This window comes from Rhinoderma darwinii, chromosome 2, assembly GCF_050947455.1.
Source record: "Rhinoderma darwinii isolate aRhiDar2 chromosome 2, aRhiDar2.hap1, whole genome shotgun sequence".
Taxonomy (NCBI): domain Eukaryota; kingdom Metazoa; phylum Chordata; class Amphibia; order Anura; family Rhinodermatidae; genus Rhinoderma; species Rhinoderma darwinii.
Genome location: NC_134688.1, coordinates 196,460,460 through 196,472,697, shown reverse-complemented (window position 1 = coordinate 196,472,697; position 12,238 = coordinate 196,460,460). Strand labels below are relative to the sequence as shown.

At 45.1% G+C, this 12,238-nt stretch overlaps 1 protein-coding gene across 1 annotated transcript in view; it reads left to right on the top strand.

Moving 5' to 3' along the window:
- Nucleotides 1–2,219: 2,219 nt before the first annotated feature.
- RNF149 (ring finger protein 149) overlaps nt 2,220–12,238 on the top strand; it is an 87,390-nt gene continuing 77,371 nt past the window's right edge. Inside the window, exon 1 of the mRNA XM_075852692.1 lies at nt 2,220–2,899. Within this exon, the coding sequence (XP_075708807.1) occupies nt 2,470–2,899 (430 nt within the window). The 5' untranslated portion in view covers nt 2,220–2,469. The remainder of the gene's footprint in view (nt 2,900–12,238) is intronic.

The following is a 12,238-nucleotide window of genomic DNA, read 5'->3' as shown; positions in this document are numbered from 1 at the left end:
TCCTGACCACTAGAAGGTGCTAGGTGGCTTCTTTTCATAGAGTTTGTAATTAGAATTTTTGATCTGAAAACTGTCTTGGATATCTGATAGAAGTTGTGAAGGCAGATTTACACTGGCAGATATTCGCCCATGTTTACCAGCTATTATCGCTTGCTGATCTGTGCTTGTTTGCTCCATTCAAACGGAGCAATGATCATTTAGTATGGGGACGAACCATCGTTATAACAATCATTCGTCCCCATACATTTGCATCAAGTCAGCCATTTTTTTGGCGCTTAAAAGATGCGATCAGCCAATCATTGGGCTGAGCGCTGGCCAGTTCACACAGGGCAATGATGGGGGACGAGCATTCGTACTTAGCCTGATCAATGGCCGTGTAAAAGTGACTTAAAGAGGCTCTGTCACCACATTATAAGTGTCCTATCTCCTACATAAGATCGGCGCTATAATGTAGGTGACAGTAATGCTTTTTATTTAGAAAAACTATCTGTTTTCATCACTTTATGAGCGATTGTAGATTTATGCTAATGAGTTGCTTAATGCCCAAGTGGGCGTGTTTTTACTTTAGACCAAGTGGGCGTTGTACAGAGGAGTGTATGACGCTGACCAATCAGCGTCCTGCACTCCTCTCCATTCATTTAGTCAGCGCATAGGGATCCTTTTAGATCCTTATGTGCTGTCTTATACTAACACATTAACGATACTGAAGTGTTTAGACAGTGAATAGACATTCCACGGGAGGTCTATTCACAATCTCTGCACTTCGTTACTGTGGTAGTTACAGAAGAGCAAGCGTAATCTCGCGGGATTACGCTGTAAATGACAGGTTACAACGAGATTACGCTTGCTCTGCTGTAACTACCACAGAAACAGTAACAAAGTGCAGAGATTGTGAATAGACATCCCGTGGAATGTCTATTCACTGTCTAAACACTTCAGTATTGTTAATGTGTTAGTATAAGACAGCACATAAGGATCTAAAAGGATCCCTATGTGCTGGGGTCTGCTCTTAAGAGTATCTCTCCATTCTGGCTCTGTCTCTCCTTTGGTTAGGGGACCCTCCTCTATAACATACATTCGGCCTATGCCATATGATTTCATGAGACAAGCCCCTTAACAGTACTTCGATAAGGCCCTGTGCACATTGTACTCGGGACGTGTGTCAAATGGTTGGCCAATATAATTCTATGCGCACATACTGTACGTAATCTGTGGCAATCCTCTGCACATGCTGCATTATGAAGATAATCTCCCCTATTAGAATTTCTTATATTAGAAAATACGGAGCCTCACTGGGGCACATAAGAGTGCTTATAAGACTTTGTGCATAAGCCATTACTGTGCTGAGTGAGGCCCCATGCACATGGCTGTGCCCGTAATTACGGCCCGCGATTACGGGCACGACCAGTTGCTGACAGCTGCCCGCATTTTCGAGCCGCGCTCCCATACAACACGAAAAATAGGACATGCTCCATAATTCCCGGCAGTTCTACGGCACGGACACCCATCCGTAGCGATACGGAAAGGTATCCACGGCCAATAGAACTGAATGGGTCCGTAATTGTGGACAGTATTACGGTCCGCAATTACGGAGAATTTTTACGGTCGTGTGCCTGAGCATGTTCTTCCTGGTATGGATATGAAAAAGTGACCAATCAGATGTCTTCCCCAGCCGCTCACCCTCTCCCCTCACACATATGCTGAGGGAGAGATACTGCAGCTGCTTTCCCTACCCTCCCCTCTTGGTTTTATCTTAAAAACACTGATGCAAAACACTGACCAAAATACTGCGGAAGGCTGACTGATACCAAGGGGAGAAACGCCATTGAAATAATTGAGACCGTTATTAGAAACGTTGCTGAATGTTTTATGTATAAGGCTATGTTCACACCGCTTTTGGTGCGCATGTTAAACGTATGTGCTGAGAGATACTCCAGGTACATCTACATCGGTATACTTTGTTTTTTCTACTGTATAGGAAATAGGCTCCAGCTACAGCCCGTGTGGAGAAATTCCTGCCTCCTTTCTCAGGCTTCCCTCCTCTTTTCTGAGGTAATATGTGACTATATGCGTGTGTAAACACCGCGCTTCTGACATGGATTAAATTAGGATTATATATGGAAAAACCGAGGTTTGTAGGACCCACCACGACGCCTTGCTGTACTGTGAAGTCGCCGGGAGAAGCAGTGTTTAGTCCGTGCACCAGGGAAGAGGAAAGGGAGGAGTCATCGGGTAAAGGGAAGCAGTGCAGGAGAAGGAGGAGGGGTGACTTGTACCTGGGTATCACTGGCGCAAGGAGCAGCGGTCTGCTAGTACCGGGATAATACGGGCTGCAGTCATATACACACGGCGCTAGGGCGAGCAAGGTACCCTGTACAGCTCATGCCAGCTTGACAGCAGCGACTAGAGTACGAAGGGTCAATGCCCTGCACTGTTCCCAGGTGCTGACAAGCAGGGGCATAGTAGAGGATGCGGGGCTGGCTGTGTTTGTTCTCCCTGCTGTGCGCCCTGTATCCCGGCTCCTCCAGCCGTTCTTTGGAATGGTTCACCGCCGTGGTACGCACAGAGTATACGGAGCCGCTGACGAACACCACGGTGCTGGGCACCACTGAGAGCGGCCGCTATGGAGACAGCTCCCCCAAGGAGAGCGTACAAGGCTTGGTTGGCTTCCCCCGGGACCCAGGGCAGCTAGAGGGCTGTCATTCTGACGTCCAGTACAGTGTGCCCGGCTTGAGTGCCAGGGCCATGGAGGAGGGAGAGCCCTGGATAGCTCTGGTGGCTCGAGGAGGCTGCACATTCAAAGATAAAGTGGTGAACGCTGCCCGCAGGAAGGCATCAGCTGTTGTCATCTACAATGAGGCCAAGAGTGGGAATGGCACGGTTCCTATGGCACATCTAGGTAAGCGGGTTGCGGCTGTATGCCCTCTCCAGGCTATGATGGGTGCTGATTGAGTGATCCCTGGCACTCTGTGTGAATGAGTACTGCTAGTGTCACTGTAACTAGTGGTGCCCCCATACACCTCTCCTGAGATGTAACCCACAACATGGGGCACCGGTATTTTCTGCTGTGATTTCTCTGGGCTCGGTCTCCTTCAGAAAGTTATGTTACTTCTGGAACTGGCAGTTATTGGCTGTAGATGTCTTATTGTTCCACTTTGGCATTGGAGCAACTATATTTTTCTCTGTTTTTTCCAATATTTCCATTGATTTGTAGAGGGGCATCTGTTGCTGGGACCCTTGTCACTTTGTCAATGCTTTTGGGTGGCACTCATTGTGAACACTGAATACATAGGATGAAGTGCCTAGTCCCTGTTGCATGGTACAGGGCACTTCCTAGCCCAGGGTGAACTTGGTACTCGTTTTTAATATTCCAATTATTGTTTTTTGTTTTTTTTTGGGTATAATTAAAAGTTATACAATTTTCCAATATACTTTCTGCAATAAAGGGGTTTTCCCATGGGACATTTATGACATATCCACAGGATAGCCTCAGACAAAGCATGGTTGAACAGCAGCACGTCGCCCAAATTTCAATCAATAGATTATTTTATTGGCAACGTTTCGACCCTTGACAAGTGGAGGGTCTTTCTCAAGACCCTCCACTTGTTACGGGTCGAAACGTTGCCATTTTTTACTGTATGTTTAACCAATAAAAATCTATTGATTGAAACTTGGGAGACGTGTTCTGCTGTTCAACCATGGTTTATCTGAGGATTACATTACGTCAGACTGGGTTTATCTGATTTTACAGCGTGACACCGCTCCTGATATCGGGATTTGTGCGGCATCAAACACTTTATTTTTGGATATCCACGGAATATTATCTCTAGAATGGGGCCCCCTAAACCCCGTTCTACCTTTGTCTGCTCTCGCTGACTCCCGGCCACTTCCTGGTTATATGGTCGGGAGTTACGAAAACAGCGTAGCTCGCTGAGCTATGCTGTTTCTGTAACTCCCATAGTAGCGAATAGAAGTTCCGGAAGCAGCGTAGCATGCGAGCTATGCTATTTTCGTTTCTCCCGACCATACAACCTTTTTCATGGTCAGAATTCACCTGGTTCAGCCGTAACATAGAACGGGGCTTAGGAGGCCCCATTCTGGAGATAGGTGCAGGCCCCAGAGGTGGGACCAGCATCTATACGACAATTATGATGTATCCTGTGGATATATCCTAAATGTCTTTCATAGGAAAACCCCTTTAATTCCTCACAATTTTTAAGATCTCTGCTTGTTGTTATTCAGTAGGAACATTCATGCTTTACTTCCAGTGGATACAATTCTATCCATGTCATGGACACACAGGTGCTGGGATCATTAGAAGACACCACTCTGATACACATACTGTAACGGCATATAGTTGCCTACATTGGGCGGACCGGACTAGTCATAGACCAGGGAGGAGCAAAATACTGTGGGCTTTGTGATCCAACTCCAGATTTATGTAGTGGTAAGGCAATAAGGACTTAAGTGTAAAGTGTTCCTTGCTGATCACATCGGATTTATTATAGGAAAAAAATGAAGTACACGTATTTGGTATCACCGTGTTTGTAACGACACAAACTATAATGTTTTGGAAAAAAAATTCTGCACGGTGAACGCCGCAAACAAAATAAATGAAAAACGATGCCAGCATTGATATTTTTTGGTCATCACCCCTCCCAAGATATAGAATAAAAAGTGATCAAAAAGTCGCATGTATCCCAAAATAGTACCAATAAAAACTACAACGCAAAAAACAAGACCTCCCACAGCTTTTTGGACTAAAAAATAAAAAAGTTATGGCTCTCAGAATATGGGGACACAGAAAAGAAATTATTTTAATGAAAAGTAATTTTATTGTGCAAACGCTGCAAAACATAAAAAAAACTATACACATATGGTATCGCCGTAATCGTACCGACCCGCAAAATAAAGTAAAACTTAATTTATTGCGCACGGTGAACGCCGTAAGAAATAAAGAATTAAAAATGCCAAAATCACTGTTTTTTGGTCAGCTCTAAAAAAAAAATTTTTAATAAAAAGTGATCAAGAAGTTGTATGTACAAATAAAAGATACAGCTCGTCCAAAAATAAGTCCTCGCACCGCTTAATCGACCAAAAAATAAAAAAAGTTATGAATCTCAGAATGTGATACAAAATTTTTTTTTTTTTTAACAAATATTATTTTCTTAGTAAAAGTAGTAAGATATAGAAAAAACTATATAAATTTGGTATCACCGTAATCGTATTGAGACGCAGAATAAAACTAAAGTTGTCGTATTTACCGCACGGTGAAAGACGTAAAAATAAAACCCCAAAACAATGGAGGAATCACAGTTTTTTTCCAATTTCAGCCCGCAAATAATTTTTGTTCAGTTTCCCAGTACATTATATGGTACTTTAAATGGTGTCATGTCTGTGTTACAGAAAAAAATGTAGTACAAATGAATTTCGGCAAAAAAAAAATATTAATTTTGTACATTTCACCTCTACATTGCCTTAATTCCTGTGAAACGACTAAAGGGTTAAACCACTTTGTGAATGCTGTTTTGAATACTTTAAGGGGTGCAGTTATCAAAATGGGGTGATTTATGGGGACTTTCTAACTGAACTGGTCCCCGAAAAAAATCGCTTTTTGAAACTTTCTTGAAAATATGAGAAATCGCTGCTAAAATTCTAAGCCTTGTAACGTCCTAGAAAAATAAAAGGACGTGGAAAAAAAACAATGCAAACCTAAAGTAGACATATGGGGGATGTTAACTAGTAACTATTTTGTGTGGTATTACTATCTGCTTTACAAGTAGTTTTTCACAAATAAATATTGAATTTCTTGACCATTTTTTCACTAACATATAGTACAACATGTCACGAGAAAACAATCTCAGAATCGCTTCGATAGGTAAAAGCATTCTGAAGTTATTACCACATAAAGCGACACACACTGGCGTAGCTATAGGGGTCGCAGCGGTCGCAATTGCGACCGGGCCCCGAAGCCAGGGGGGCCCACGGCCCCCGCACCACATCAATAAAAAGTTACTATAGTAACTCGGGCCGCGGGCCCCTGTTACTATAGTAACATACTTTACTTACCTTCCTGGTTCCGGATCGCAGCGGAGGTCCTGACGTCAAGCGCTGTGCGCAGCGCATGACGTCTCAGCGCTATGCCGCCGCGCACAGCATCGAGACTACAGAACTCCCGCCGCGGCCGAAGAGGAAGGTAAGGTTAGCCCTGACTGGCGGGGTCTGACTCCCGGGACCCGCCAATCAGCTGTTTTGAAGGGGCCGCAGCACTCGTACGAGAGCTGCTCCCCTTCATTCCTGTCACTTCATTCCGGTCACACTGTGAATCGGTGTCGGCGATTCAAAGTGTGAGCGAGTAGTGAAATGAAGGGGAAGCAGCTCTCGTACGAGTGCTGCGGCCCCTTCAAAACAGCTGATTTGCGGGTCCCGGGCGACACATCAGCTATTGATGGCCTATTCTGTGGATAGGCCATCAATGTTTAGGGACTACACAACCCCTAAGCCTACGATGTATCAGGCTTAGGGGGCCCATGAGACAGGATCACAGATTGTGTGATCCTGTCTGCTGGGCCCTGTATCTAAGCCAATCACATGGTAGGCTTAGATACATGGCCCATGCGTGATCCTGTCTGCTGGGCCCTGTATCTAAGCCTACCACACTGTAGGTTTAGATACAGGGCCCCAGCACACACTAATCTTATACTGTATAAGATTACTGTCTGCTGGACCCTGTATCTAAGCCTACCTTGTGGTAGGCTTAGATACAGGGTCCCACAGACAGTATCACACATGGGCCCTGTATCTAAGCCTTAGGGTATGTGCACAGACACTAATTACGTCCGTAATTGACGGACGTATTTCGGCCGCAAGTACCGGACCGAACACAGTGCAGGGAGCCGGGCTCCTAGCATTATAGTTATGTACGATGCTAGGAGTCCCTGGCTCGCTGTAGGACAACTGTCCCATACTGTAAACATGTTTTCAGTACGGGACAGTTGTCCTGCAGCGAGGCAGGGACTCCTAGCGTCGTACATAAGTATGATACTAGGAGCCCGGCTCCCTGCACTGTGTTCGGTCCGGGACTTGCGGCCGAAATACGTCCGTCAATTACGGACGTAATTAGTGTGTGTGCACATACCCTACCACATGTGTTACTAATCATTTTTTGTGTGTTTTCTTACAGGTTCGGTCGTTGGACTACGGCGGATTCCAGGACTACTTCGATGACAGCTTTTTTTTTTATTAATAAAATGGTTAATGAGGGCTGTGTGGGTTTTTTTTTTATTTCAATAAAATATTTTTTCTATGTCTTTGTATTTTTTTTTTTAAACTATATTACTACCGCCTTAGTAATGGTCGCCGGCTGATTGACAGCATCCATTGCTAAGGCAGGGCTTAGTGTTAGCAGGTACAGAGGCTAACACTAACCCCCATTATTACCCCGTTACCCACCACCACCAGGGGTGCTGGGAAGAGCCGGGTACCATCCAGTACTTGACCATCTGTAGTGATGGTTGGCCACTGGGGTGGCCGCAGGCTGGTATTATCAGGAGGGGAAAGGTCAAAAACAGTGGCCCTTCCCATTCTGGTAATGCTGCCTGCTGCTGCTTTATTGTATCTGGCTGGTTATGAAAATGGGGGGGACCCCACGTCATTTAAAAAAAATAAAAAATAATTGGAAAGAACGATGTCGGGTCCCCCCCAATTTTCATAACCAGCCAGATACAACACAGCAGCAGCAGGCAGTATTACAAGGGTGGGAGGGCCACTGTTTTTGGCCTTCCCCAGCCTAATACTACCAGCCTGCGGCCACCCCGGTGCCTGCCCGTCACTACAGATGGTCGGGTACTGGTTTGTACCCGGCTCTTCCCAGTACCCCTGGTGGCGGTGGGTACCGGGGTGATAATGGGGGTTAGTGTAGCCTCTGCACCGGCTAACATTAAGCCCCGCATTAGTAATGGAGGTTGTCAATCAGCCAGCGGCCATTACTAAGGCGGTAGTAATAAAGTTTAAAAAGATACAAGCACATAGAAAAAATATTTTATTGAAATAAAAAAACACAACCCTCATTAACCATTTTATTGAGAATAAAAAAAACGCCGTCATTGAAGTCCTCAAATCCGAAGTCCAACAACCGAACCTGTAAAAAAAACACAAACACAAAAATAATCAGTAACACATAAAGAAGCAAAATTATTATTCTTGCCTATCCTGGGTCCAGCGCTGGAGACGCAATGTCAGCGAGCTGGGCCCTGTATCTAATCCTATCATGTGTGATACAGTCTGCTGAGCTGTGTATCTAATCCAATCATGTATGATACTGTCTGCTGGGCCCTATATCTAATCCGATCATGTGTGATACTGTCTGCTGAGCCACTGTATCTAATCCTATCATGTGTGATACTGTCTGCTGAGCCACTGTATCTAATCCTATCATGTGTGGTACTGTCTGCTGAGCCACTGTATCTAATCCTATCATGTGTGGTACTGTCTGCTGAGCCACTGTATCTAATCCTATCATGTGTGATACTGTCTGCTGGGCCACTGTATCTAATCCTATCATGTGTGATACTGTCTGCTGAGCTGTGTATCTAATCCTATCATGTGTGATACTGCCTTCTGAGCCACTGTATCTAATCCTATCATGTGTGATACTGTCTGCTCAGCCACTGTATCTAATCCTATCCATAGTTTATAGGGTCGTAGTGCTATAGATATGCTATGCTGTCTCATATACACACTTTTTTTTGGGGCGGACACATATGTATTGGGGCTATTTCCCGGACATTTTAAGCCCTGAGGGTATGTTCACACGGCAGCGTCCGTTACGGCTGAAATTACTGTGCTGTTTTCAGGAGAAAACAGCACCGTAATTTCAGCCGTAATGGCATGTGGAGGCGTCTTTTGCTGCGTCCATTACGGAAGTAACTGAAGCTGGTTTTCCATGGAGTCCATGGAAAACGGCTCCATTTACGTCTGGAGAAGTGACAGGCACTTTTTTACGCGCCGCCTTTTGACAGCGACGCGTAAACAAAAATGACCGTCGGCACAGAACATCGTAAGACCCATTCAAATGAATGGGCAGATGTTTGCCGACGCTTTTGAGCCGCATTTTCGGACGTAATTCAATGCTAAAACGCCCTAATTACATCCGTAAATAGTGTGTGAACCCAGCCTTAGTGACGCCCCCGGCTGCTAGTGCTGCATTGTTGGGTCACTTAGGAGACCCAGCGATGCAGCTGAAAGTGGACCGTCGGCCATGAGAAGTTTGCGGGGGGGGGGGGGGGGCCCAGTAAGAATTTTTGCATCGGGGCCCATGAGCCTCTAGCTACGCCCCTGGCGACACACGTCAGATTTGAAAAAAATCACCTGTGTCCACAAGGCCAAAACAGGCTCAGTCCTGAAGGGGTTAATAGATTGCTTCTAACCTATGTGAATATAACAAGAGTTGGTTGAAATAATGTCATTTACAGGTTCTTTTTTTTTCTTTCCCCAGTTATTGTGCAGTAATAATTCCCTGTTTCTAATACAGGCTGCTCCTCAGGGCTTACTATAATTAGTGACAGAATTGGGAAGACTGTTTATATAGGAGGAGAATTATAAGTGCACTGCATTACTAATAATATTGATTCATATGACGGAATAGGCGTCTTCTACGCTGGTATTTTTCGTTTCTAGATTTTAATTGCATTCAAATTACTAGTTATAAAATTTGATGAGCTGTTTAATTGAAGTTAAGCACACCTCTGTGCAGTTTTTGCCCAAAATATTTTACCATCTTATGTCGCATCGATTTTTAAAGATAATAAACGTTCCTAAACAAATACTGTATTATTTAGTAGGTTCTATTCACCTTATATCATCATAGGTACTTTTCTTACTCAGAGCCATGACCACTTTGGATCTATTTATAAACTGATCCTAAAGAATGCCTTTGTTTTGTATTTTGCTTTTAAGAATAGTGTTGCAGACTACACCATTCTTGTCATAAATGTAAATGAACATTCCCTGACAATGAGTAAAAATGACTCAACCCATTAAGCTGGCTATACACATTAGACAGCAGTAGGCTGACGTTCGAACGATCGTTTGGCCGACAAATATTTGTTTAGAAGATGTTGGCTGAAATATTCGTGCCGTGTGTTCACGTATGTCGATAAGACGAGAAAATTACCGGCCGATGTATGGCAAGAAGTAACAATGCCTCATACTCTCCTCCATTGTGGGTTGTCATAGTTATGGTCGAAATTGTCCACTTTCATCAACAATGTGCATGGTCACATTTAGAGTCTACAGTCTAAGGCCTCATGCACACGACCGTAGCCGTGTGCACGGCCGTGATTTTCGGGTCGGCCGGCTGCGGACTGTCAGCGGACTGTCAGCCGCAGGCCGCCCGCACATGCACATGGCCGCGGCCATTGTTTTTAATGAGCCCGGACCGCAGAACCGGGCCGTAATAAGACATGCCCGTTCTTTCTGCGGTCCGGGCTCCCGGGCCGTGCACGGACCGCAAAAACTACGGTCGTGTCCACGGCCCCATAGAAAAGAATGGGGCCGCAATTCTCCCGTGGATTTTCGGGGGGAATTGCGGCCGCAAAAACACGGTCGTGTGCATGAGGCCTTAGGCCTGATTTACACGAGTGTGTGCGTTTTGGGCACGCAAAAAACACGGCGTTTTGCGTGCGCAAAAGGCACTTAACAGCTGCGTGTCATCAGTGTATGATGAGCAGCTGCGTGATTTTCGCACAGCCGCCATCATTATGACACTCCGTTTGGATGTTTGTAAACAGAAAAGCACGTGGTGCTTTTCTGTTTACATTCAAAGTTTGACAGCTGTTGCGCGAATCACGCAGTTCGCACGGAAGTGCTTCTGTGCGGCATTCGTGGTTTTCACGCACCCATTGACTTCAATGGGTGCGTGATGCGCGAACAGCGCACAAAGAAAGGACATGTCGTGAGTTTTACGCAACGCACTCGCGCTGCGCAAAATTCACGCACTGTCTGCACTTCCCCATAGGCTAATATAGGTGCGTACGACACGCGTGCTTTTCACGCGTGTATATTACGCTCGTGTAAATGATGCCTTAGGCATCATTTACACGAGCGTAATATACGCGCGTGTTTTCCACGCGTGTCGTACGCACCTATATTAGTCTATGGGGCAGTGCAGACAGTCCGTGAGTCTGCTGCGTAAAACTCACGACATGTTCTATATTTCGGAGTTTTTCGCGCATCACGCAATGAGTGCGTGAAAACCACGCAGGTCGCACGGAAGCACTTCCATGCGAACTGCGTGATTCGCGCAACAGCTGTCAAACTCTGAATGTAAACAGAAAAGCACCACGTGCTTTTCTGTTTACAAACCTCCAAACGGAGTGTCATAATGATGGCAGCTGCGCGAAAATCACGCAGCTGCACATCATAACAGCTGCGTGTGTCATCAGTGTAAGTGCCTTTTGCGCACGCAAAACGCAGCGTTTTTTGCGTGCGCAAAACGCACACGCTCGTGTAAATCAGGCCAAAAGCTGGCCATGCACATTAGATAGAAATAGGTTGTTGGTTAAAAAAACAAAAAACGTAACACTAATCGTCTGGTGAACAATCATACACCGTTTAGCCGATATTGGCCATTAAAGTCGTTCAATCTGACCATAGATGGTCAATGACGTTGACTAATGAACGATCTTTCACTGTGGAACATTCTGTCACAGATCAATTGTTTGTGTATCAGCCAATTACTCCATATGCACTAAAGGACTAGCGACTACCGAGCAAAAATTTTAAACACAGCCAACTTTTTTCCAGACAATGACGGTCTGTCATTGGTCGGCTAAAAGGGTCGTTCAATGTAAAATTTCAGCTTACAAACGTTTGTTTAGGTAGGAATCGTCTGTTTTGATCAACTTTAGACTAATAAATATGGCTACCCTAACCCTTTCCTTGCCAAGGACGTATCTTATATGTTTTGGCAGAAAGGCACTTAAGCAGCCAAGAACGTATCTGATACGTCCTTGCTACTATCGGCTCTAACTCTGGCTAGACCTGCGATCCAGCGCTAGCTACGATCTATCTGTATCCTATAGCAGGTGGAAGTCAAAGCTGAATATACTTGCAGCTCTCACTTCCACCCATGCGTTTCAGTACTTTAAAGAGGCTCTGTCACTAGTTTAGTAATGCCCGATCTCCTAGCTAATCTGATAGGCTCTGTCACACTGATGATGCTAGTGAAAATTGTGTC